Source organism: Oxyura jamaicensis, chromosome Z, assembly GCF_011077185.1.
Source record: "Oxyura jamaicensis isolate SHBP4307 breed ruddy duck chromosome Z, BPBGC_Ojam_1.0, whole genome shotgun sequence".
Lineage (NCBI taxonomy): Eukaryota > Metazoa > Chordata > Aves > Anseriformes > Anatidae > Oxyura > Oxyura jamaicensis.
The window spans coordinates 26,084,885-26,111,879 of record NC_048926.1 but is presented as its reverse complement, the minus strand read 5'-3'; the positions used below and the strand labels follow the sequence as shown (position 1 = coordinate 26,111,879).

The window sequence follows — 26,995 nt, the reverse complement described above, 5'->3', positions numbered from 1 at the left end:
TCGCTGATACTAAAAATATTAATAAACCAGATGATGGAAGAAGGATGTCTTCCAGGATAGTCAAACAAAGGCTGTTTGATCCTTGTCCTTTCCAAGGAGACTGAGAACTTCAATTTTCTTTTCAGTCATTAAATTGCTACCTGTCAGTGGGACTAAATTTACTATAAGTAAATATGTAATAATAATAATATGAGTCATTTATAAATATACAAGATGCTGAAATGAAGAAACCTTATTGTTTAACTATATTTATAATTGTTTTGTATTTTTGAATAAATGGTATTTTATGGATATACATATGGAAGGAGGAAATTGTAAAGTGCAAATATTTAAAATACTCTGTATAGATATTCTGTTTACACCAAATTTTGCTTAAATGTAGACATTTTATTACAATAATTCATGATGATAGCTTTCTTATAATTTATGAAATGATAAACCTTTGAAGAAATATAAATTTTTAAATGGGGTAGTCTTTAAAATTGGTACAATAGAAGTGTCTGTCCCATTGCTTAAATTTATGGGTATGACTTTGGGGCTTGTATGTTTTTTTAAACAAATGCCTTACCTGGTATGTTTTAGATGCTCAGGCTAAGTCTGGAATGTACTTTTTCGCTTTCAAACTTGTTGGAATGATTTCACTATCTCCACCTGCTCATCTCTGTTTGCCAGATGCCTCTATACCTGCAGCTCTGTTACTTGAATTCAGTGCTCTCTAATTTGCTCTGGGCCAAATTAGTTGATCTAGTTCAGACTACTCTGTAGGCTGAGACAGTTAACTTTGTCTAAATAAGGTCAATGGGCAATCAGCATTTAGCTGTTCTGCTGACAGAGGTGGGAGCTGGAAAATTCTGGTAGGGAAGACATAAATGCAACTGAGGGAGCAATGACTTAAGCTACCACTGCAGTTTAGAATGCGAGCACCTGTCCTTTTATTGATTTAAATCTCTCTAATTCAATAAAGTGTAGAATCTGAATGTTATCTTGTCATTGTATGCATGTCTTTAAAATTTGTAATTTTACATGTGCATTACTCACGAAAAGCAGGAAACACCTTTACGTGCTTGAACAAATGAAGCTGGACTGGCTTAGCCTGGGAAGTGGTTTATCATTTGTTCTGAAAAAGTTGTCAGAGATTTATCTTTGAATGTCATAAAGTTAAAATAATGGAGTATGTTAAAGTTAATATGGAAATAAAGCTCATGTTATAATTCTAAAGCCAGGAATGTCTCATCTTTTGAGATGTGTATAAAATATACTTTTTGGAAAGGTCATTCTGTATGTATACAGAAAGTGGCTGGTGAGATTCTTCTAATATTTTCCATCTAAATCATCTTTTGTAACTCAGAACTGTATTTTATATTCTTTGTGATTTCTTATCTGTTTATTACTGTCTGAAGAAGTCCTTCAGTTCAGGATTAGGTATTATCAGAAACTTCCGTGATGTGTTTTTTTTATTCCTAGTTCTTGTGGAGAAAACTGTGTAAGCAATATGTTTGTTCTGCATTTTTCTCTCACTGTTATTCTCTGTTGGTAATAACTGACTTTAACTTAAAATCTGCTTTCATTAGCATCTGGAAAGTCTTTATAGCTTGCCTGTGTCTAACAATTTGTGAAGTATTTCCTTTGAGAACCATTCCATACTTGCTGTATTCACAGTCCTGGAACACATGGATGCTCTAGGATGGCTGCAGATGATAATTTCTCTGTAGCGTAAACTTCTCGGATCTTAGTTTTCTTATGTCCACCACTTCTGCAGAAAAGAAAGCAGACAGCATATCATTTATTTGTAAGGAGTATGTTTTGCCATAAGCAGGACAAACACAGAGATGACTCAAAAAACAACTTGCTTGAGTTTATCTTGAATATCCTCAATACCTAAAAACTTAAGACTGTAGAGTAGCATTCTATATGTTTCCTGCTGCAGTAGTATCTTTATTCACTCATGGGTTGTGAAATACCTGTATACAGAATGTCTTGCCGTCAGATATTACAATGACCCATTTTGTTTATTAGTTGTCTGGCCTGGGTATCTCAAAATCTTTATTGCTAGAAATGTACCTGATGGGAATACATAAATACTGTTGGGTATGCCATTTTGTTCTTAAAGTTGCTGAAATTCCACTTTGAAGTGGCAGTAATTCTACAGGTAGGAACATCAGCAGCACAGAATTTGGGCTTGGATTGCTCTGCCATTAACTTGATCCATTTTGGAGTTATTACAGTTTATCCTTGTCTCCATCTCTCACATTGCAGTATGTATATCCAAGCAAGAGATTGTATCATTGGAGCTGTCAAGAATCATACTGCCTGCAAAGTGAGCCTGGGGAACAGCTTGCAGATGCCCGAGTTTGTTGTCCAGCTGGTGTTCTGGGGATGTCTGCCATACCTTGCTTATTGCTGTTTGTGTAAGTGAGCACCAGTTGAGACTGGGCCTCTCTGCTTCATTATTCTAAGCAGTTCTCCTAAGGAAAGGCAGGCTGCAACAGGTAGCTGTAACCATAAGAGATGAAGAGAGGAGTGAGCGCAACTGTAAGGCACTGTGGTTGCCCAGGCTAATAATTCGTGCACCACGTAGAAGTGAAGGAGATGTTCCAATAGTTCCTTGGTCTGCACTTCATTATGGATTCTGCCTTTTATGCAGGTTGCTGTGGGGCCCTTTGAAAGAGTTGAAGCGGATAAAGAATTTGCTATTTGTGAAGTCTGAGAGCGTAAAATATAGCTGTACTGGGAAAGGTAGGAGAACAGGGATATGCTGTGAAATAAGATTATCTGATAGTAATTAGAACCTGGAACTGACAGCTCTTTTTACCAGACTATATGTAAAATTATGGTCCTGGTTTAAAGATTAATGTTTCCTACTTTGGGCCACTTGTGTGAGGTGAACTGAGTAATTCAAAAGTTGTGTCATTTTGAAAAGGAGAATTAATGTTGCAAACAGTGGGTCTGTATTACCAGCCCAGTCATCATACAGAAATAAACCTCTTCCTCTTAAGAAGTTGCACTGGAATGTTTGACTCACAGGAAGCAAATAAAAGTGAAATCTCCATGATTCAGCTATAGCTAAGTCAGTTGTTTGTTCTTTCTAATCTGGGTTTATTTTCACACTTTTTAAGTTTTTGGCTGAATAACATTTATGTATTGGAAGTACTGTCAAAAATTAGTTCAAGGTGTGTGTGACTGTATTAAAGATGTTCAAGGGTGAAAGGAGCTGAATTATGCTCACACAGCGTCACGGTCTTTTTTGCTCCTCAGGCTGGGGGTGCACCAGAAGCTGGGAGGGGACGCAGCCAGGACAGCTGGCCCTGCACTGCATGGTGCCGTGCTCCCCCATAGAACTGGGGGGAGTTGGCCGGGAGGGCTGCCATTGCTTGGGGACTGGCTGTGATCAGTCAGCTGGTGGTGAGAAACTGTGTGGTGCATCACTTCTTTTGTGTATTCTTTCCCTTTTAAAATTTTATTTCCCTCCCCTCCCTTTCATATTAAACTCTTCTCTCCCTCATTCCAGTGGTGGGAGGGGTGAGGGAACAGCTGTGTGCTCTGCTGTGTGCTGAGCTGCCTGCTGCGTTAAACCACATCACCAGGCTTTGCTTGATGGACAAACTTTTGATTCGTTCAGGTTAAATTTGCTGTGGACACAATCTCAAAAGTTAAGACTAATTTAATTACAAAATATATATATATATTTAGTGAAGGAACTCAATGTCTTCAGTTGTATAAAGCAAAAGAATGATAGCTCTGTGTTCTTTGGGTTACTTTTCTGATATTTAATTTAAAATGTCAGCAATAACAGACACTAATTTTAAAGCAAAATTTAACCTACTCACTCACATTAAAAGTCAGCAATTTTTATGCCCTATTTCAGGGAACGATTGCCTACATGAAATAATCCATTTAAGCAAACCGAGGTAAATATGGATCTGGAAGTCAAGATAAACAGAATTTTCTGATTAGATAGATCTCATTATGTCAGTTCACCAAAAATTGAACCTTTGGTGATGTATGTATTGATTGATTTTGCTAGACCTAGACAAAGACAAGCAAAAGTGTTGTCTATGTGAAAGTTAACTGAAAGTCTTGTGGCTGGATTAATTACAACTGTTTCTGCTACAACATGCATATTTCTGCTCAGGTTCCTGCCAGAAGCACCCCGGTCTCTTGCATCCCCAGAGCATGCCATGCTCACAGGGTTATCTGTGACCCAGCGAACCGTGTGCTGACACAGAATAACTCCAAGAGCAACTTCCCCTTCTGAAAAGGCCGAACCTGGTGGAAGCTGGGCTGATGCGGCCAGGTGATGGTGTGCTGCTCCCTGCAGCCTGGCTGGGTGTGCTTGAGTCAACTCAGAGCCCCAGGAACCGGTTTTTCAGTGCAGCAGGAAAAACACACCCCAGGCACCTCCCTCGGCAGCCAGCATGGGGCCCCTTCCCTCAGGTGAGGAGGAAGAGGAGCTGCCAGCCATGATGAAGGGGCTGAACCGTCTGTTTGGTGCCAGGGAGGATGTGATGCATGGAGATGCAGCGGCCAACCACAACAGCTGTGAGTGTGCGGGGACTGAGGGGAGGTCTGGCTTCCACGCAGTGACCCAGAGTATTGCGCTGGGAAGTGAGGAGCTGTAGATGTGAGATCCAGAGCGGGGTTTGGTGCATCCATCTTCCAAGAGGCAGTGTGTCCTGCCATCCGTCTGGCACCCCGCTTTAGCTCAAGTTGTCCAGGAGCGCTCTCTGGGGTTAGCCACATGCTTGAGATTAAGCACGTGTAAAGTTTCACAACCAACAGATGCCTCCACGTTGTGTGGGGACGCACGCAGCAACAGGAGGGAGTTCTGGTCCCGTTGCACTTGGTGTGCTGTGTACTGATGGTAAACTCGAGATTTTATCTTGCAAGCCGGTCTGTTAAAGAACAGTTCGCACCAGCGTGGGCTGCAAATAGTGAAAATGGGCTATTTGTGGAGCCTGAATGGTTATTATTAAACTCTGCTGTGACTGTGTCCTGTGATTTCAATGTGATAATCACTGAACCCTGTTCTGGGTCATGCTTCCTGTTTCCAGGCTTGCAAGAAGGGCAGATAAAGAAAAGCAGTGAATAAAATATCACTTTTGGATTCAATACAAAGTTTTCTCATGACTTCTTTGAATTGAAAAAGCATTATTTTGGTAAAAGATTCATGTGACACTATAAAACATCTACATTAGTCATTTTGTTTTCAGTAACAAGCACGAAAATATTGATAAATAACCACAACATCAAATAAGTGATTTATTTTTTTGGAAACTACAGAGTGAAAATACTTTTTTTTTCTTTCTTTTTTTTTTTTTTTTTTTTTTTTTCCCATAGAACCCTTCAGCCAATTCAAATTTCTGTTTGTTTCCTATGTTCTTTTGAAGATAATGACAGATTTCATATTGTGGATTCTGCAAGAGGAATATAAAAGTAGGGGGAAAGAGGGAAAGATTTATTGTATAAATTCCTTATGATCCCATCTGTGAGTAGTGAAATCTACAGTTCACTTTTTCACTTTAGTGGAAGCAGTCCTTGGTCGTTCTGTTACTCAAAGATGGATCAAAGCCACCTACTGTGAAATAAGGCTTGAATATGAGGAAATTGAAGATATTTCAAAACTCGAGTTGCTGTTGAGGAGGACTTTCTGTTTTCAGGTCAACTGAAAGTTGAAGTAAGCTGCCTGTTTACTTGCCTTCCCAAGAGAAAAGAAAGTTTGGGTTATTCAGCACTCTGTATTAAATCTTAGTATGTATTCTTTGTAGATAGGACTGTCTGCAAAGCAAATCAGCTGTTAAAATTAATATTTTACTTAACTCAAATGTAAAATTGAAAATAAAATGTAACTTCTTATGAAACCTCTAAGGCATTGAGTCAAACTTTTGGGAAGAAGTGAAGGAAAACAACTCAAAATGACTGACAGCTGCAAAAGGTTAGTGGATTGCTGCCTCTGCTTAAAAATCAAGTGATTAGTAATAATGCAAGGAGTGCCAAATTCTAGAGACCACAGCTTAGATAGAAAGCTTCCATAAATCTGTAGTCTGACAGCCCTATGCTCTTGTAATTTCATGCATGAAAAAAATCATTTTGCAAAAGCAGCAAAATATTGCGCAGAAAGTGAACACAGTGGTGTGTCTAGATTGCTGCTGTTCTTAATTCTCTAAGAAGTATTAAGAAAGAGAGACTGCTAAGAAACATAAAACCTTGGGGGGGGGGAAAAGTAATTTTTAACAGTGTATTTCCAGTTCATGACTTCCACACAGGAGAGAAAAATCAGTGTTCAATTCTTTGTCTGAGCTAAAAGCAAAACTGTCCTTGCTGTGCAGAAACAATAAAATAAAATAAAAGCACTGCTTCCTCTTGTTTCTTGAAGGCAGAGTAAGTAAACTGCTGGGATTGTTCCTGAATGCCCTGGGATGCAGCAGCATTTATCTTTGCATCTTCACATAAGGCACATATGCAAATGTTCATCAGCAGACAATAGGAATGAACGTGGCAGAACTGTAACTAATTGCAGTTTTTTTGTTGCAGAAAGTTTTATTTCCACATTTGCCACAAACTTGCTTTGAACAAGATATCCTACAACCATTTGTTACCCATGTTTGAAATGAAGGCAGTGGAAATACTTAATTCTGGGTATAGATGATGAAAACTACAAGTGAGGCATTTATTCTGCTAAGACCACTGTTCACAACGCTGATTTTGCTGCCAGCCACTCTCCTTGTCAAAGATGCCAGCTGAATGCAACTCCCCTGACACATGGTCTGTCTGAGAACTTGGAAATAATGTGTTTTAGACACAGAGAAATCAAGGAAGTAGGATTAACTCTATGATAACTGTTTGTTTTGTATGAGTCCAGACAAGTATTCTGGGGAAACATCACCTTAGCATTGTCCAGTTCCTATAGTCTCCTCAAAGGATCTTCTGCCAGCCATTGCTACAGGCAGAATATTGGTGCAAAGGAACTTTTGCCCTGACTGGGTGTGACCACTCTATTATAATGACATGCCACTATTTTGGTGTGAAAGCTGGGTATTGCCTTTAATGCTTGAAAGCTAACACAGTAGTCTATAGCAGTATTATTATATAACTATTCAGTCCAGTGATTTATTTTTATTCTCATCGGTTTATTTTTATGGTCTTTGCCCTCTTTTTATAAGACAAGAAAAACACTTCTGTGATTTCAAGAGACATCTGGGAGGATGCTTTTGTTGTTTGAGGTGCTTGGCTAGTGTCATGAAAAAGCTGGAAACCATTTTGGAACTGTCCAGTTTGGTTTCTAGTTTGTTTTGTACAGTACAACTGTGGTTATTTCCACCAAGATTATAATCACAGATAATACATAAGATGCAATTAAGTGACTGCCATACTGATTTTCTTTAGCATACTCTGCAGCCATATTTTCATTAGTCGTTAATGAACTTAGGCATAATACAGTGGGACAGATTTGCATGAGAGGCCTCTAAGGATGAAATAATTGCTGCAGTTCCTAGTTTGACAGAGAATACTGTCTTCCTTGTCAATATCATTAGGCAAGCAGCCTTCTTAGCTTCTAGGTCAAAATATTCTAGAAGGAAGGTATCTAAGTGAATAACATTTTGAGTGTGACATGCTACTGAATTAAGAATATCTTAAAACTGATACCCTAATTTCTCCAAAGTACTGAATTAAATGTTAAGACAGAAACATGCTGATAGACAAATAGTCTGACCTCTAAGTTGGCTAAATTCATTATCAGACACTGGTATTTTATTTTCCAAGGTCACTAAATATTTGGTGTTTTGTTACAGCTGTCCATATGCATGCTGCATCTACTTCAGTTGACTGAACAGATGTTCATTTTTGGGTTGAAGCATTAAAGGAAGGCCCCGACTTAATAGTAAATTCCCCATTCAAGCCAAATTTTGAGTTCAAGTATTCACATTTTGTCGTGCAAACCTTCTGGTTTTTGTGTTGCTTGTTTTGTTTTAGTTTTGTTTGGTTTTGCTTGTTTGTGTTTGTTGTTGTTTTGGTTTGATTTTTCCTATACAGTTGAGGCATGGTCACTGCTACACATTTTAATGTATTCTGGTGGTGTGCTCTGTTGCAAAATAACAGCTTTTCCAAGAACAGGAAATAAATGCTAGAGTTTGTACTGTTCATTGATAGGCTTATAAAATGCCTTGAGACCCATTTAGATGGCAGAAGCTTCATAAGTGAACTCTTGTTGCTGTGAGCAGTGCAAATAATGGTAGTCTGTGCTGCGATAAGCCTACTTCTGTTTGCACTTAAAAATTGAGACTAGAAACATCAGCCAGATGTCTCTAGAGGAAAAAAATATAATCCTGAAACACTTCCATTTTGAAAAGCAAATGATTCACATAAAGTATGAAACCAGGACAAATAACAGAAGGTTAGAACAGCATCTGTCCTTTAAGTTTGTTAAAGCTGTTTTTTAGTAATACTTTTTTTTTTTTTTTTTTTTATAAATATCTTTATACAGTATTGCCAGATGAAAGAGAATTTCAACGTGCTGCTAAAATGAACAATCTGGAAACCATGGAAAAGCTGTTTAAAAAGAGTGTAAATATAAACGCTGTAGATACTGTGAGTATGAAGTGTCCAAAATGCAATGCTCAGGGGGTTGCATAGTGGAAGCCCAGCCAGCTAGAGCTAAGTGGGTCCCCATCCTGAAGGTGTTTCACATGTCCAGTATGGACTGTAGGATTTCATGCAGCACAACTCCCAGGTTTTTGAATTCAGCCACTAGGCTGTGTATAAAATTAGGACCTAAGGGCCTCTAAATTGTGGCCCTTGCTCTGTTATTGACTGCCTTCTTGTGTAATTAATTCCGTGGGTTTCCCCATCTTTCAGAAGGGGAGAGCTTAATCTCATGGTCACTTTGAGAAAGAAATTGTGCTGCTAACATTACAAACTTCAACACTGGTGTGAAATGTTACTGCTCAGTGTGCATGGAACCACAGAAGCATTCTACCACAGCTTCTGGCTTCGCATTGAGATCAGGTTTCAGATTTGCCATAAATAGACAAGAATGCATTTCTTAGCTGATACCAGCTCCAAAGTCTGAGGACACACATTTCACAGTAACTAAGCAGAGTGCTGTGCATCAGAGGCAGTTGGACAACACAGAGGTCTCAGTATTTATGTGGGAGTTGTGGAGAACGGTTTGCTCTCAGTGGCTATGTATAAATCACTTGCTCATGAACATCCTAACATTACTTTACTCATGGAAGCAAAAACATTGCTTCCTATGCTTATGTGCATTTTTCCCCACTGAGGAATCAAGGAGAAAGTAAAGCTGCATTCCTTGTTTTGTTTGTGAAAAGGAGATGGAGACAAAGATTTATTTTGAGTAGACTTGAACAGTGACCATGTACCAATTAATTACATACATCTATAAATACATAGCAGGTGACCACAGAACCCAGTCACTCAAAATATTCTTGTTTCCTTACTGTTTTCCAGAATTTGGGAAATTAAACTAAATATAGTTCCAGTCCAACAGTCTGAATCTTTACTCCCTCATCCTTAAATCAGGTCTATGATATGATATTTGTTAGTGTATCTGCTTGGATATTTTGCATTAACTGATGCTCCTAGCAGGGGCTTAGCTTATACTAGCAGAACAGCTCTTGCATTTATGTTGATTTTTCCAACCATTGTATTTCCAAGCCAAATAATCAAGGCTGCCAAAAGCTAAGTTTTGCTGATAAAACTATTTCTGTGCAAGCATTTTTTCCTGGCATAAGTCCCACCTGTTTATGTTTTTAATTCATATAGCTGTACATGTAGAGTTATAAATGAATCAGTCAGCTGATCTGCATAGAAGCACAACAGAACAAATCCAAACTGACTTTTAAAGTTAAACGCTTATGTCACATATGGAAAGTCTCAGTGAATTATGTTAAATCCAATTATGGTCACTTTAATTATAACTGAAACTCTTTCCACCAAGGTTTAATTCATTTTAACCAATCTCTTTTAGATTCACACCATCAGTTACCTTAATGAAAAATTAATTAAATGTTTCTGGTAAGCCTTGAGCTGTTTCATCTGTTTAAAATTGCTCTCTGTTCACAAGGTGGAAGCCTTCATTTGCATAGATAATGGCTCAGCCTGGGAAGGTGACTCAATATTGAGAGAGGAACCTCATCATGTGTTGCAGAGATACAGTAAAATGTGAGGAGGATGTGAAAAGCAAATATAATTGTGTAAATCTAGTCCTCAACTTTTTCAAATCCAACTATATAATAAAATAGTATGGATGGGTGCTTCTGGTGCTGCATGCGTCTCCTCTAGGCGGTGTATGATTACTTAATCCCACTTTGACAGTGCGTTTCAGCGAAGGGATTATCTTGGTACATACAACAACTCTGTAACTACACTGCTGGGTTCTGCACAAAATCTTTACGATCAATACCTAAATTCTCTCCAAGGGAACAGAAATACAGACAAAGAACAAGTTACAGGGCAAATATGCAAATGTATGTATATATTAACCAGATAATTTAATTAATAATCAGAGGATTCAGAAATCCTGACATTTACATTAGGGAAAGAGCTGTTTTGTGGATCTGACAATCAAAACTTTGCTTATTTCAGCTGAAGCGCACAGCATTGCATTTTGCTGTTGCAAGAAGCCATACATCTGCAGTGGATTTTCTTCTCCATCACAAAGCTAGACTTGATATGGCAGATCAGGTGAGCTGTTCTACATCTCTGGATTCACAGAGTGCAGCAACACCTTAGGGGAAACATAAAGGGAAATATTTTCTTTACGGCCTGCATTTCGCAAAGTTAGGTGGTTGCTTATAAATGCTTCTGTTTTTCAAGACTGCATGCATTTGAATGAAAAAAAAATAATAATAATAAATAAATATTGCCCAGACCATTGGCAATATCAAATGTATGTGTAAGAACAACGGTTGTTGCACAAACACTCGGTCTCTGTGGTAGCTACATATTAATCATTGGCCACTTGTATATGAAAGTAATCACTATAAGTAAAAATTAGACCCAGAGATAACCGGGAGATCGGAAAGTGACTGCTCGTGTTCCCTTCCCCCTTTCAGCTGTGAGCAGCATAATGCAAAACTGTCGGCTCCTCTGCAGCCTCCAAGACTTACGGAGTTGAGCAGTTGATGGCTAATTTGGCTGGGCCAGATGGCGATTCACAGCACAGGTTTTATTCAGATGCCATGACCAAACGCATGCCATGTTATGAGTAAACAGGTCATTCAAGCTAGGAGTTTTCCAGTGAACTGCAGTTTGTTTCCAGAGAAGCTATTTGTTTAGTTGTTATATAATATGAGTTACACATGTATTTCATCCTGAGTAATGAAAATAGATTAATCATTTACACACACACACACACACACCACTTGCTTCTCTCTTCTTATCCACCATATGCTGCAGTGTTTATTTATTTTTTTAAAAGACAAATTCCATGCTGGAGGGACCAGTGGGAGGGAGAAAGTTTCGTCATTGTTATTTTCTGTCAGAATGAAAATCAGACGAGAGAGACCTGTCCGTGCCAGTAGCTGGAAGCTTCTGGCCTTGGTGCTCACTTGCAGTGTAGGAAAGTGGCCACCCACTGTTCATCCCTGTTTCATGTGCTTGGGAGAATTGTCCTGCGCTGCCTGGCCAGTGAGTGTCCCACAGAGAAGGAAGGCACTGCTTTTTTCTTCATGGCAAATTATTTTTCAGATTTGCTCAGGCATTAAGGTGATTCAGAGCATTTTTATGTTTTTTAATTATTTATTATTATTATTATTATTATTATCATTATTTTGTTTTGTTTTTAGTAGCTTGGTAGGATGCATTGAAGCTGGCTTGGGAACCTTCCCTATAAACCTTCCCTCCAATGCTGGGGTTCTGTTAAACACTCAGAATCTTACTCTAATTAAGGATTGCCTTTTAATTAGTGGCTGTTTTTAATTCCTAGATGCTGCTAATCATCTTTATTCAAACATTATTGGAAACACTCCATTATATTTAGCACATAGAGCTTAATTATTATGACAATAGGTGTTATCTTTGACGGTGATTCATGTACTTTTTGGCAGTTGGATTGATATTGCAGTTGATAAGAAATAGAATGAACATGCTGTGAAGAAAAACTCTTATGAGAATTTGGGAGAAGAAAATAAACCTTTAAGAAGAGAGCTAACTGGAAAATCATGGTGACTCACGGAAATAGGGTTGTTACACTTTATAACCCAAAATGTAATTCACTGCGCCCAGAACTGACTCCCTCAGGTCATCACACAGTTTCTGGAGAGACAGAAACATTCTGGGGTAGTGTTTCACCCCTCCATCCTAGAAAAGGGTCCTTGTCTGGAGATGCCAGGCCTTCAGCCAGGAGAGGGGGAGGCTAAGCCTCTAGTGTAATTTAAGTGAGACGAACCCCACTCACACAGCCAGGTGATAATGCTGATGGTCTAGTGCCTGTGGAGCAGACCCCGCTTGTACACTGCATTAATCAAAAAGATCCAATAAATTTGGCGGGATTTATTTTGGTGGTAATTTCTGACTTTTTCATTTTATTTAAAGCACGGCCTGACAGTGATTCATCTTGCAGCTTGGACTGGAAATCTGGATGTAATGCGAAAATTAGTTAAAGCAGGCGCTGATCAAAAGGCTAAGAATGAGGTGTGTTGATGACAAGTTTTTATCAACTGTAAACATGTTAGTGTTGGGAAAAAATCAAACCTGTTCTTACAGAGTTGCTTGCGGTTTTTCAGGAAGGAATGAATGCACTACACTTTGCAGCCCAGAACAACAGTGTTAAAATAGTTGATTATTTTCTCCAAGATCTTCATCTGACTGACTTGAACAAGCCTGATGGGGTACAATATGTTTTTGTATTTTTTTTTCTTCTTCTTCTTCTTCTTCTTTTCCTGTTTATTTTTAATGTTGTAAGGCATCTGTTGTGGGCAAAACAATCTTGGCTTGGGAGTTCCAACAAAATTAAATTTATTATGGCTTGCATAAACATTTAATTACTAGTTTGGGTATTGAGAAACAAGTGTGACAAACTGCCTGGAAGGCACATAAAGAAAATACCTTTCCTCCCTGCTTGCCTGCCTGAGGTGAGCTCTAGAGGCCTCTCCTCCCTTGCTCCCCTTTGCGCAGGCCCATTGGTGAGGTGACGGGAGGCAGAAGGGGTTGGGGTCTGTCCACGGTGGTTTTCTTTTTGCTGATCCTCTTTCTTTTTTTCTCTGCTCTGGTCCAGGGTTCCTCCATGAGCACCCACCCCTGGAGGTGTGTGTCCCCCTGCATCTCCTCCCTTGCATCCTCTCACACCTCCGCCTGTGCGTCCTCTCATGTTTCCTCTGGTATCTCCCTGTGCACCCTGCCCATGGATGTGGCTGCCTTTTCTATAATGCCTGGCAGAGGTTCCACATGTTCCTCTGATGGGTTCAGTACTAGTGGGTCGGTTTTGTCCATTGCTGACGATGAAGGCTTCTTCCACCAGTGGAGTATAAACCACATGCAGCCTTCCTTCAGGGCTGCTTCTACACTTTGACAGTGCCAGGGCCTCGTCCTCATCGTGCTTTGCTATGCCTGTATTTTTCCTTCGCACTCTGTTGGGATCTTGCTTTGAAGGCTTGCTTAGCTAGGTAGGGTATTGTATCTTTACAGGAAGAAAAATATTCTCATAGGATCTGTCGCAAAAAGAGCAACTCTTCCCATGCTCTTTTTGAGCCTTTATTTGTATCGACTGAATTCTGTCTACACGTGACAAGGCTGACATTGAGAAGAGTTTATTTAACAAAACAAACCCCTTTGGTTTAGGCCTTCAAGGAGTCTTCTCTATATTGAGGCTATATCAAAATTATATTTTCTTGCATTTTTTATTAGATTTTTAATACTGGTCACTATCAGGTAGCCTTTGACAACTGGTAGGATGGTCTCACCATCTGACCAGTGGCATTACTGTGTGTCAGGATAACTTTCCACTGTTGAGTTGCAAATAGTTGGAAATGTTTTTGTTAGTTCTAACCACCTACAAACAAACAAGCAAAACAAACAAACAAACAAAAAACACCAACAACCAACAAAAACAACAACAAAACTAACAGTGTACAGCACTAAATTCACATCTCCTGGATGAAGTTTCTGAGACGCAGCTGTTGTGGCCTGTGCTTGCAGAATTCAGATCAAGTGTGTTAAGCCATGAAAATAAATTATTAGTGCCTGCTTCTGAGCATTTTCAGGCATTTAACAAAGCAGTCCTTTTGATGAATAGTTTAATACCATGAATAATTAAGAATTAAATATTTTGAGCACTCTTTATACCTCATTTGTTACCATTTCCAATCAGTTTTCAAATATTTTCTTCAGGACACACAAGATGTATAACTCATTGGGATTTTTTGCACTACTAAATTTTGCTTTTTAAGAATTCTTGCTTTTCTCCTATATACATACTTTTCTGCTGATGAACTTGATCATTATTATATATGAATGTTTATGCAGAATAAGGTGCACATATATATGTCATATATCTGGTAACTGGAAGCTTTTAATAATTCTTTTTTTTTTTTTTTTTTTTTTTTTTTTTTTTTTTCCATGATTATTTTCTAGAAAGGTAGAAAGCCATTTCTTCTGGCATCTGAAAAAGGCCATGTTGACATGATAAATAACTCGATTGCTCTAAAGCTGTTCACATCTGAAAAAGATCAGGTAATGCTTTCTTTTTGTGCTTAGGAGAGATTACTTTGTTTCAGTGTGGTTACTGCACAACCCAACAATGTGAATACGCTGTGCAGGTGCCGTTGTGCTGGCAGTGATATATATTGGACCATCAGCAACACAAGAATGATGATTTTTCAGTAATTACGGGAAGACAGTGGAACTTCTGGTCCCGTTGCCAGAGGCCTTTTCTGTATGCATTAATAATTCATGTAAAGCAAGACTGGGTGTATGCTGCCTGTCAGAAGAACAGGGAAAGTCTGGAGGTGAAGGTTCCAGCCTCTGTACTGGGACATCAGGTTTTCCATTTTCTTCACTCCACTCAGCTGTGTCTGTGTGCCACTGCTGAGTCCTGCGTGACTAACTTTTCAGAGGTATTTAAGTACTTCAGAAGGCAAATAAACATGTGTGGGGATATTTCAGGAGTGCATAAATGCCTGAATCTGATTGAGTTTGCTTTTGACTCTACATTTCGAGGTGTCTTACTAATTTTCAAACTCCACCTTTAAATTTCTTTATTCCTTACATGACTATTAGTGGAATGAGCACATTGGTGTTTCTCTGCCTCTGAGGCATTGCAAGGACACATATATAAAAAATGGTGAAAAGGTCAGAAATCGTGTTCATAGAGCCATGTAAGCAAGCATTCAGAAAGTCATGCTGTCATTTTGGTCTTCTGGTAAAACATTAAATGCTGTATTTCAACCCAGATCTCTGCTGTGCTAAGCAGTCTACTAGCAAAGGTTAAAAGACAGCCTTGTCCTAGACAGCTAACAGGCTGAATGTGTAGAGCAGCAGTGATGGGAGGCAAGCTCTGTAATCCTACAGAATGAGAAGGTAACAAGACAGGACTGAAACTCCACTCCTGGGTTGCTAGAAATATCTGTACCCATCCCATAACAAACATACTTTTTTTTGTTAAAAGAGACTTGGATTTTTTTTCCTCACTAGCAATGTGATTGAAAAGCTGTTCTGGAATCCCTTTTCTCTAAGGGTTGGGATCCTTCTCCTAATTTCCATCTTCAGTTTGTTTCTAGCCACTTTTACACTTGTTCTTATGCTGCGCTGTCCTTTAGCTCAGAAGGTTCTGTAGATACTGATAATCATCTAGATTGCCCTTCATGTCTGTTTGCTTACTGGTATGCCATATTTTTCTCACTTAGCTAATGAAGAATCGTGCTGATGGTGAAGAGGATTAAAGATTGCTGCATTGGCATCAAAGCCATGACGGCATTACATGTATTTACTTAGGTTTTTTCTGTTAATCTTCGTCCTCACTGATGCAGGAAATGGTGACCAAAGTTTTCTTCTGATTCTTTCTTTAAAAGTTAAGATTTTATTTTATTTTATTTTATTTTATTTTATTTTATTTATTTATTTATTTATTTTGCTAGTAATACACTGCAGTTTTCAGAGCATGAACGACCATTCAGACCAGCAAGGTCACAACTATGTGCATGAGAAAATGCTCTTTTCAAATAGGCCTGGCTCTTGAAACATGCTGTAGGTCTGCCACCACCACCTTGTATATAAAAGACAGAAGGACAAATGCCTTTGTTTAAGTGCATATTATTCTTAATGTTTTGGGTTTATTCTGTGTTCTAAAATATCTTCTTTGACATTTTAATTTCAAGGAGGGAAACACAGCCTTGCATCTAGCAGCCAAAAATGGACACAGTGAAGTTGTAGAAATTCTGCTCAAACACTGGGAGGAAATAAATGACCTCAATCAGGTGAGGACAGAAATTACTGAAGGAAATAAAGTTAGAGATTTGAAAAAAAAATCACAAATCACACTTTAAAGGAATATTTTTTCCACTGAATAGAATTAATTAGTTCAGCTGCTTTCCTACTGTGTTTGTGTCCTGTTTCATTGTCCCTTCTCCAAAAAATTCAGCTCCGCTATCTTCTTCAATGTCTCTTGCTCTGTCCTCTGTTCCTCATGCAATGACCTCCTCTCCATTTCGCATGCCCTATTTATTTGTAGAAGGAAATGGTCCAGCAGGAGAAAGGAGTAAGGGATAGCCACTCCTTGCCAAGGCTCTCCTCTTCCTTTTTTTTTTTTTCAGCAAAAAGCTTATGGGCAGAGGGTTTCTCTCTTATCCAGCTAGTCTGTTTTTGTTTGTTTGTTTGTTTGTTTTCCAGCTGTCCAAGGTTGAGGCAGAGGAGTCCTTTTGAAATGTGAAACCCACCTGTTTCCAAGATTTGATTAATATAGGTGTTAATTCTGCACATCAGTCAGAAATCCATGTCACTAGACTGACAGAAACCAGTACCAGGAGTGTGCTGACATGGAAGTGGTGTTGGCTGGTGTTGAACGGCAGCTATTTATTCCCAGCATCTTTATTTCTGTGCCTGTCGATTGTAATGTTCTCTAAAAGGAGAACAACCAGGACAGGTGAAATAGTTATCTGTATTTTACACTTTGCCTTATGTATATCAACATAATTGTCACCCATCACTTAATTGTTGGTGAGCTGCCATTTCACTGAAGTGTTGACTTGGGAGCATTCAGGTTATACGCTCTTGTGACCATCTCCCCTTCTTTATTGAGCTGGACGAGCCTGATAAAGTAACCTGCGTAGTGTTGTAACATTGTAATATTTATAACTACATGGCTTAAATTGGAACAGGATTTTTTTTTTTTCTCTTTTGGTCTAGAATGGAGAAACACCATTTTACTTGTCTGTTGAAGGCGGTCATGAAAAATGTGCTGAGCTGTTACTGGAAGCAGGGAGTGACATCAACATTTTAACGCATGTATGTACACAAAATCCCTTCAGCACGCTGCTGCTGGCACATCCTGGGCTGTGGGAATGGCTTTATCTTCTCTCTGCTGTGTGTACTCACAGTGTATTTGCTCTGCTTATTTTTATGAAATGGTGCGTGGATATATACATACATGTATTTATATTTGTATATAAAGTTGGGAATGCAAAGAATGTTAATTGTGGAAGAAATGTAGCATAGATATATTTGGCAGAATAATGTTGTGGGACTTTTTTATCTACTGTCTATTGAATAGTAAAACATGGCTAGGAAATGTAACCATGTAGGGTAATTGAAAAGCCTCATTTTTGGCAGCTTATATGACTGAACTGATGACAAATCTGTTCCCCACATCTGGTTCCTGAACTCCAGTCCGGCTCAGATGTGTTAAATGGCCTTGGCATGCCTGTTGCAAGAATTTGCAGCGAAGCCTGTGATTCCAGCAGAGTGAGAGCTTGTTTGTTTTAGCAGAATTATTAAGAGAACATTTTCTATTGATTTTTTTTTCTTAATGTGTTATGTAACGGTAATGGCTTGTTAAAAGTCAATCTGAACTAACAGGAGATACATTGGGATTGTTGTAGCCCATGCCCCCAACAAAGCTGACAATGCTGAATTTATCTTTGCCAATAAAGACTGAAAAGGACCACAGAGTACTGATGTTTTCTGCATATTTGTTGCATTGTGGTAACAACAGGAAAGCCCTCCAGTGTTTACAAAAACATGTAGCTGTAACTGGTGGCCTACTTCATACATTTACATCATTTTACCAAAGGGAGGCCTTTTTTTGCAGGTGTGGACAGGAGGCTAATAACACTAATATAAATGAAATGTTATTCTGTATTGGTAATCATCTTCAGTACCGTTTATTTATTTTTTCCCAACAACAAACAACATTTCTTGTCAATAACATTTCTTTCAGAACAACAGCAGTGCATTACAAATTGCAATTCAGAATGGACATCTATCTTTGGTTACTTTTCTTATTGATAAGAATATTGATCTGGTCCCTAAACCTGAGGTGAGTGTGTATCAATACAACTTCCCTGATGTTTCTTCAGTGCGCCCTGTCTTTATAGACTTCCTTGGGAATTCAGATACCGAATAAGGCCGAGTAGTTCCTTTAGTATTTTTACTGTATTTTGCCTGATGTGTAATGTGACTGATATGATTTATTTTAAAGACCAGTCTGTTTTTGCACTGGTGGTTCTCATTGGCTTTCTGTAGCTGAAGCAACTCATAAAACTGTAACTGAGGTTTTGGAAATGTTTCCAGTTGAGCACTGTGTGCGAGCTTTATTTATTTTTCTGTAGCCCCAGAGAAATGGTTGTGGTTTATAAAGATTAATGAGCTGGTGTCTGGCACTGGTATGGAATTATTTTTTAGCTGTATTTAACAGAAACTGATGAGTCACAGGTACAACAAGCAAAGTGATCTTGCCAATCTGCTGGTTGAATAGTGACTGGTGTTGGACCTGCGCCCCAGTTATTTTCATGAATAATCACTCAAATATAAAAACTTAATTTCTTTCTAGCTAAAACTTGCTTTTTATAATTACTCCAGCAAGCCAGATTATTATGAAGGATATCTACAGTAGCAGTATGCTACAGGAGTTTATTCCTGGAAAGTAGATTTTGTCAGCTGCATACTCATCTCAGAATTATTCTATCTCCAGCCTGTTCAAACAAGGGCAAAACCAGTTTTCTGAGGGAACACAAACGCTGAACCGAACTCCTCACTCTCAGCCGAGGCCAGCAGCGCAGCACAGTATGGATGTGTACAATGCCTTGCTGTGATGATGCATGGCAGCACGCTGCTGTGCATGGTGCTCTCAGCAGCTGCAGCTTCCTCAGTGGTGTTTGCTCACTAGCTGCTGGAGCTGCAGCAGGAGCAGCAGAGGGATGCTCGTAGCAGGACCTCTGGCACTGCTGCGTGCCCTGGGGTGCCTTGTCTGCAGCCCTGCAGCTCTGCAGGAGCATGCCCTGCGTCCCGTCGGCAAGGGTGAGTTTTAGCAAGGAACTCTTCCTTGCTTGAATGGACTTCTAATACATGCACCTAATCGTCTAAGCTTGTTGCTTTCCCTCCACAGCAGAAGAATTCTCCGCTCCATTTAGCAGTCATCAATAATCATCTGCCGGTAGTAAAAACGCTCTTGGATGCTAATCATGATATAAACTTCTTAAATCATGTAAGAAAAATTGGGAATTAATAACAACTTCACTGCTTAAGAGGAGATTATGTGGATTTTGCTTCTTCCCCCGCCCCCCCCCCTCATTTTTTCCCTCCTCATGAGCTCAAGGTGCAAAAAAATGAAAAAGAAAAGCAAAGGAAAATACACTCCTCCCCAGAAACAAAACAACAGCAACAAAAAAAACAAAACCAGAAAGGAACAGACAGTTTCCCCTTTATATTTTTGTGTGTGTGCATATGTATTCATCACTGGTACATGCTGTGCTAGTAGTATTTGTGCAAGTACAGATAGCAAAATGTTATATACTCGGAAAATATTTGGATTAATTTATTGTTCAAGTGGTATGACTCATGCATAAAACATGACAGCAATGTCTCAAACCTGATTGTAGAGGTAAGCACAGTGCAGACTGTCCGTGGTCTGGCAGATCTGTTTTTTCCCCTCACAATAACTCTGACAAGTGCACATTTCCCAAGCTATACACAGAGAGAGACCTCTGGCACACTTTTGGGCTCTCATAACCTCAAGTTATCCAGCTGAAAACTAGTACAGTGCACACAAGCTTGGTCAACTCAGGACCTGTTAATTAATGGCAGTTCTAGACAGATCTAGCTATGTCATTCTAGATTTGTGAGGTTCCCTCCAGCCTTTCTCATTAAGAAAGCATGAAATCCCATGAAGATTAGTGCACTGAAAGAACAATAAGAGCTCCCTAATGGAAGATGGAGCATTATTCTGTTCTTTGGATGTATGCTGCTCTCTCAGTGTGCTGGGTCTGGCCGGGGTGGAGTTAAATGTCTTCATAGCAGCCCACATAATGCAAGTTTTGGATCTGTGGCTAAAACAGCAGCAGTGTTTTAGCTGTCACGGAGCAGTGATTGCACAGAATCAGGGCTTTCTCTGCTCCTCGCTCTGCCCTGCTGCAAGGAGGCTGGGATGCCCAGGAGGAGGGAGGGGACACAGCCAGGTGGATGACCCAAGGTGACTGAGGCAATATCTGTGACTCTGCGTGTCCTCCCTTCCCCACAGCATCACCCTCAGGAGGGGTGTCACAGGTCTCTGTGGCGCAATCGGTCAGCGCGTTCGGCTGTTAACCGAAAGGATGGTGGTTCAAACCCACCCAGGGACGCGGGTGCCCATTTTCCTGCAGGTGGGGACACAGGTGCATGGCCTTTGGCCACTTGGCTGATCCACAACATCATGGCCCCCACCATGGAGGGAGAGAAGTTCTCCATACTTGCAGGTCTGCCCACTCTCATGGATCGTGGGACACTTCTGCAATGTGTCTGGAGGTTGTTGTCCACATCTCTGTAGAGCACCACCAACCATGAATCCCCTCAGATTCTGGATGCCTTCCTCTCTGTTAATCTACTTGCTGATGCCATGTATTTACTGTGGCTGCCAATTCACACACTCCCTCACGTTTCCATGCTTGATCCCTTTGTCAACTTGTTTTCAGTTTTTGTTCTTTGTGTGTTGTTTACTACTCTGTTTTGCTTTGCCTGTAGGAGCTATGACAAAGGCATTAGCCTTGAGCTTCATGTGGTATTTGGGCCCTTCACAGCTGCTGTCCCCACGGTCCAAGAACCATCTCATGGAGAAAGCCATCTTTTCCGCTTTTCTCTTCTGAGAAAAATGAGAAAATGTTTTGTGGAGAGAGAAAAGAATGGCGCCTACCTTTCCTGTTCTCCAGGAAAATAGGTCTTGACAGCCCTGTTATAAGGCCTCTTGGTTATCTTGCATAATCAGACTATTTGCACTGGTGTGTGTGTTGCGATTCTGATTATTGCTTGTAAGGTTACACAACTCATTGGGAATGTAACCAGGAACATGTCCCCAGGCGACAGATCAGTGGGTGGCAGGCTGCTTGGAGGAGCTGTGCAGGTGCCCCAGGCCATTCTTGTCACCCATAGCTTGGGGTTTCATGCCTGAACAGGCACGTAATGCCACTGACCCCATGCACCATTTGAAGGAAGGGAGTCCTGCCTGCTCTGGTGAAACACAGGAACTTCTGACGCTGTGCTGAGGCCTGGCATGGTCCTGTTGGGCTGCTGCCCAAAGGTCTTGGAAGAGACAGAGAGAGACTGTCCCACCAGGGCTGCTGAGGCCCACGCAAGTCACAGCCCAGTCTCCCACCTGACAGACAGGGGTGCTCCCTGCCATACTAGCCAGAAATAGTCTCCAAGGAATCTGTAATTTGTCCCAACCCATGGTGCATTTAACTTCAGAAGGTTAATTTATATGAGGTCATGTGTATTCCCAAAAGAGCTCCTGTGAGACTTTACATGGAACCCTTGTGGCTGGTTCTCTTGGTGTGTAAGGTCACAGTGTTTGACCCCACCACACTGAAGTTAAGGTGGGATTTAATACTTCTCTAAAGGTGAAAAGGCTTCTCCAACCAGCTTCTTCTTTCTCCCAGCTCCTTGTGCACCCCCAGCCTCCTTGCTGGCAGGGCAGCATGAAAAGCTGAGAAGGCCTTGGCTTAGCATAAGCACTGCTCAGCAACAACTGAAACTTCAGCGTGTTAGCAGCATTGTTCTCATCCTACACATAGCACCATACCAGCTACTAGGAAGAAAGTTAACTCTATCCCAGCTGAAAGCAGGACAGTCACAAACCCCTCAATTTAAAAAGGATGCTGTATCATGTGAAACGTGCAAAGGGACATGTCCAGCTACACAAGGTTTCCATAAATGAGAACACAGCATGCTGCTGCATTATGCCCATAAACATCTGGAATACTTTCCTGTAAGTGCAAGTAGTAAAAGAAAAGAGCAAGAGGCAAATACTTCTTAGTGAATAGGAAATGCATTTTTATTACTAGACTGCTCAACTCCCCAGGGCACTTGCTGCTAGTTTCTTACTGACATTCTGTAGAAGGGTAAATAAATGGGTTTTATTTGGGTAAATGAAGACCACAAAACCCTAATTTCAGGCCAAAAGGTTAGACTTGAAACTGAATGTTCCTTCACCTGTACTTTATGTTAATGATTTGGTCTTTTGTAAAGTTTGTTTTGTTTTGTTTCATTTAATTTTATTGTAATTTAAGATTCACTGGACACTCCATATCATCATATTGTGGCAGGGCTGGCTATGAAACCCTGTCATAGACTGTGGCACAATGTACTGTTGAAAATCATGGTTGTCCAGTTGTTTTTGCATGAAATTTAGCAGGGAAAAATTACTTGAGAGGAAAGCATGGCAGTTGGCACTTGCATGAATCACTCTATCCAGAACACCTTGTTTTAAGAGGGTAGAGCAAGAAGTCCTCACATTACAATCTGTTAGAGGTACATAGCAGCAGCTTTGTCCTGACCCAGCTGGAGCTCGTCTGCTTTTTCTGCAGAGATCCCAGATGCTTTCTTGTTTGCCCGAAACAAAGCCAGTAGTTAGATCATTGGAAAGTTAAATGCTTTTGTTTTGTCCAGTATTTTCTAGTCAGGGCCATCTCTTGTTGTGAATCTTTTGTAGATTCAGATTGTATGCATTTTTTCCCCTATGGGGACTTTGGTTTATTGTATTTATTTGCTGTTATTAATTTCAGAGGCAGGAATCTCCTCTGCATCTGGCGGCTGATCTTGGCAATGTGGAGCTGGTGGAAATGTTGCTGAAGGCAGGCTGTGACCTCAAGACCATGGATAAGGTAGATGACACTCCTCACACATGCAAGAATATGTAGTTTTATATTTTGCTTTATAATCTTCTTCCCAGAGATACAGGAAACACATGTTTCCAGTCATCCTTCATAAAATGAGTGCAGCCAAAAGTTAGCTGTTACAAAGGAAGTCTGCTTTTAACGCTGCCTTACCTGCAGCTTGCAAAGGTCTGGAATGGCTTTGGCCAAGAGCTGTTTTTGAGCTCAGATGTGATGAAACACACCATGAGCAAAATCCAGCCATTTAATCATTAAAAAAAATAATTTCTATATACAATGCTGTCCTGATAAGAGTAAAGCTTTATGAAACTAGTGTTACCTCTGTTTTTGGTAACCTGATGTGAAGCTTGGGGCCCCACCTTTGTAATGAATTGGCATGCAGACATCAGAGATGTTCCCATCCTTGTGTACAGAACATCAGACAGGAAAAGGGGGAGCCTGCTTGGATTACATGGTGTTCCCTTGGCCTCTGTACCCTGACAGCCAGAATCCTCAGCCCACAGAGCACACGCACTTGTGCAAGCTGCAAGCGGGAATGCTCTCTTGGGAGCTCATCCTCCCTGCCTGCTGCAGGTGTGATTGTGGTTGGAAGTGACTGAAAGCCAGGAGAGTGCTCCCTGCGTGCCCAACACTGTGCTACACATGCACAGAGGATGAACACGGCACAGGAGCCTGGAGGCATCCCTGCCTCCAGCCCCACCTCCCAGGGAGTGCAGGGCAGCTCTACAGGGCTGGATCTCTGAGTCCCTGGTCTCTGCGCTTACTAGATATGCCTATGCTGGAAGGATTTTATGAAACCTAAATTCATGGCTTCCAGTGTGATGCTTTCCTAAAAATGGGTTAATTAGAACTATCCTGAGCAGAGCCATGAGCTGGAACTCAAAAGGTATCCATCAGGGAATTTTGTATTAGCTGCAGGGTTGAAACAACTTATAATTTATTTATTTATTTAATATACTTTATATTATTATTGAGCCTTCCAATAAAGGGGTTAGTTTCTTTTAGGTCTAACTTCCTGGAATGCCTAACACTTGATTTGTGGAGCATACCCTGAATATTCATTCCTGAGGTATCTCCACTCAGTGCAAGCCCACTGAAAATGGCTGGTTACAGAGAGAACCCTGAAAAGCCACTGAGATGCCTCTGCACCAAAGTGCTGGTCATTGAGGTAGGCTCAGCTGTACTGAACAGTCATCTGGGCTGGAATTAAAACAATGGCTTTTTATTCCTTTGGTTGTCTGCACTGTCCATGAGACATTGCCTTCAGCTGTTGCGACAAAGTCATTCCCACACTCCCTTTTCCTTCTGCGACCCAGATTCTCTTATTGCCCAAGACAAGATGTGGGTTTGCTCTTAATGTAGGAGATTTCCAAAGCAGGGGATGCAGCTCATGCAAGCATAGGAGAGCCTTGAATGCAGCCACACTGAAGCCATAACTTTGTAGCAGATATGCTTTGTTGAAGAAGAAACAATAAAAATAAAAATATGGAGTTCTGTAAACAAAGCTCACGTCTTTCTTCTGTGCTGTCCTCAAATACATGAGATCATGTCCTGATTCACTTTCTCTGCTTGCAGAATGGAAAAACTGCACTAGCTGTGGCATCAAGGAGCAATTATGCCCTAATTGTAGATATGATCATTAAAGCAGAAAGGTATTATGCCACAGAACAGGTAAGTGACATATTTTTGTTATGCTGAGGGGAACTGTAAGGAAAAAGCTGATTCTGATCTTGAAGTGCCTTTTGCCTGATTTGCTTTTGGCAGGCTAAAAGGCTGGCCTTGGTAAATCAAGGACTGGGAACAGGAAAGCCTTTACCCTGTCGAGGTTTTATCCCCGACCAGCAGTAAAGCTGTAGGCAGATTTTTTCATTTTTCTGCACCGAGCTCCACATGCATTGCAAAGGGTTGGAGAGAGATTCTGACCCAAATGTAAACTGTGCCACCGGCATCAGGTCGGTATTCTTCGGCACAGCAAACTCCGTGCCTGAAAAATGGAGGAGAGCAGGTGTCTGATTTCACTTTGCTGTGAAACGCTCAGTGAGTGCTGCGGTGGGAGCTCCCTCTTCTGTCTGGCCTGTGCTAATTACTAACCTCAAGAAAGAAGGCAGGGAAAGAAAGTCAGACAAGGCTGTGAAGTCACGACACGGCTTAGAGGGACCTCAGATTGTCTCAATTTCTAAGCTTATTTCCCACATTGGCATGATTATTTAAATGCAGGCTGCTTAGTGATGGCCCTCCCTAAGGGGATGAGCGTCAGCCGAAGCCAGTAACTATTTTGGCTTGCACTGACTATCCCCTGTTGGCTGTGAATCTGCCTGTGCCCTACAGCAGGTACGTGTCCGAAGGAGGTGAGCTGAATTTAGCTCCTTTACAATCAAAGGAGCATTTGGAAGCAGGCTGCTGGTGAGGATCCCTTTGGAGACCTGCCCTGAAAATCAGACTCATCTCAAATGGGTTTTGAAAATTCAGGAGAATTCACAGTGTATTAATTGCTACCATCCAGAATATGCAGAAAGTTAATTTATTCCATTAATTACAGTCATAGCAATGAGTTACAAAACACCTGCTGTACCTCTGCACTTGATGAAGGGGAGGTATTTCAAAGGAAGACAAAAGTTAATTTTAGGGCGTGTTAATGCTCCATAAATACTTTAGTCTTGCATTGGGTTGCTCTGTTCTTATTTGGACCCACAGGTTTATGTGCACTTACTGAGAACTGATTAAATTTGTTGTGTTTTGATATAATATAATTTTAAATCCCCAAGCTATCTCAAATACTGTTTGCAGGCAGTAAGAGATGTCTATTTTAACATCCACTGAGGAAGAACGGGAAGAAGGAAGACGCTGACACTATTTATTTATGTAAAGCAAGTGGTTCTGTGAGCACCAGAGCTGGCAGGGCCGGCAGAAAGAATTCAGTCCTGGGGTGTATCTATCTCTGAGTTTCACTGCTCTTTCGCTCTCACTGCTAAGCTGCTTCACAAGTCTGTAACTTGATTCTCATTCCTGCTTCCTGCTTGCCAGTGTTTGCTCTACCAGGCTCAGCAGGAGCCTCTCAGGGGTGGTATAAGCATCCCTGATCCTGCCTGAGCACATGAATTAGCTGGCCTTTTAACACCCCTTCCAGCCCTGTGTGTCCGATCTGGTGATGCTTGGTCACAGGGAACTGTGACCAAAACCACATCTGTGAACTCCATGTGCTGCGCATATTTGACTTGTCAGTCCAGAGTTGTCAGTTACGTTATTAAGGGGCTTAAAGGGGAATTTAGAAGTGAGGTCACTTGTTGCCAGAGAAGATACAAGCCTGACAGCAGCGAGCACATAATGCTCCTAACCTTTTGGCATTGTTTACTGAACTGCCTGAGGAGAAGATAAGTTGTTAAAGCAGCTGGTTTGCCTGCACAAGCTCAACAGACCCTGGGAAACAGAAACCCAAGTGCTTGTTTCCCTTACCTGAAGCTAAGTGCAGGGCTCAGATGTTACAGCTAGGGAATATAAAGTTGCTCTGCTGCTGTTGCCATGTACGAAACCACACTGTTTTAAACCATTATTGTAGCAACTGTCTTTCTATTATATCGAGCTGACTTATCAGCTGTGACAACACTCTAGTTACAAAAGGAAATGTCATGTTGCTGTGAGGAAGTGCACATGACTCAAATGTGTGTGAAAGGCTGTCTTGTTCT

General features: G+C 40.6%; 1 protein-coding gene and 1 non-coding gene across 6 annotated transcripts in view; both read left to right on the top strand.

Moving 5' to 3' along the window:
• The first annotated feature begins 3,715 nt into the window (after positions 1-3,715).
• The window catches only part of ANKDD1B (ankyrin repeat and death domain containing 1B), a 29,002-nt gene continuing 5,722 nt past the window's right edge, over positions 3,716-26,995 (top strand). Inside the window, exons 1-12 of one of the 5 annotated variants that reach the window (XM_035310372.1) lie at positions 3,716-4,539; positions 8,483-8,586; positions 10,603-10,701; positions 12,553-12,651; positions 12,744-12,848; positions 14,590-14,688; positions 16,332-16,430; positions 17,359-17,457; positions 18,389-18,487; positions 19,556-19,654; positions 23,202-23,300; positions 24,888-24,983. In XM_035310372.1, the coding sequence (XP_035166263.1) occupies positions 4,416-4,539; positions 8,483-8,586; positions 10,603-10,701; positions 12,553-12,651; positions 12,744-12,848; positions 14,590-14,688; positions 16,332-16,430; positions 17,359-17,457; positions 18,389-18,487; positions 19,556-19,654; positions 23,202-23,300; positions 24,888-24,983 (1,221 nt within the window). In that variant the 5' untranslated portion in view covers positions 3,716-4,415. The remainder of the gene's footprint in view (positions 4,540-8,482; positions 8,587-10,602; positions 10,702-12,552; positions 12,652-12,743; positions 12,849-14,589; positions 14,689-16,331; positions 16,431-17,358; positions 17,458-18,388; positions 18,488-19,555; positions 19,655-23,201; positions 23,301-24,887; positions 24,984-26,995) is intronic. The other 4 variants (XM_035310371.1, XM_035310370.1, XM_035310373.1 and 1 more) reach the window with 4 other exon arrangements.
• TRNAN-GUU lies at positions 20,713-20,786 on the top strand. The gene has a single exon. It is a non-coding gene; the product is annotated as a tRNA-Asn (tRNA).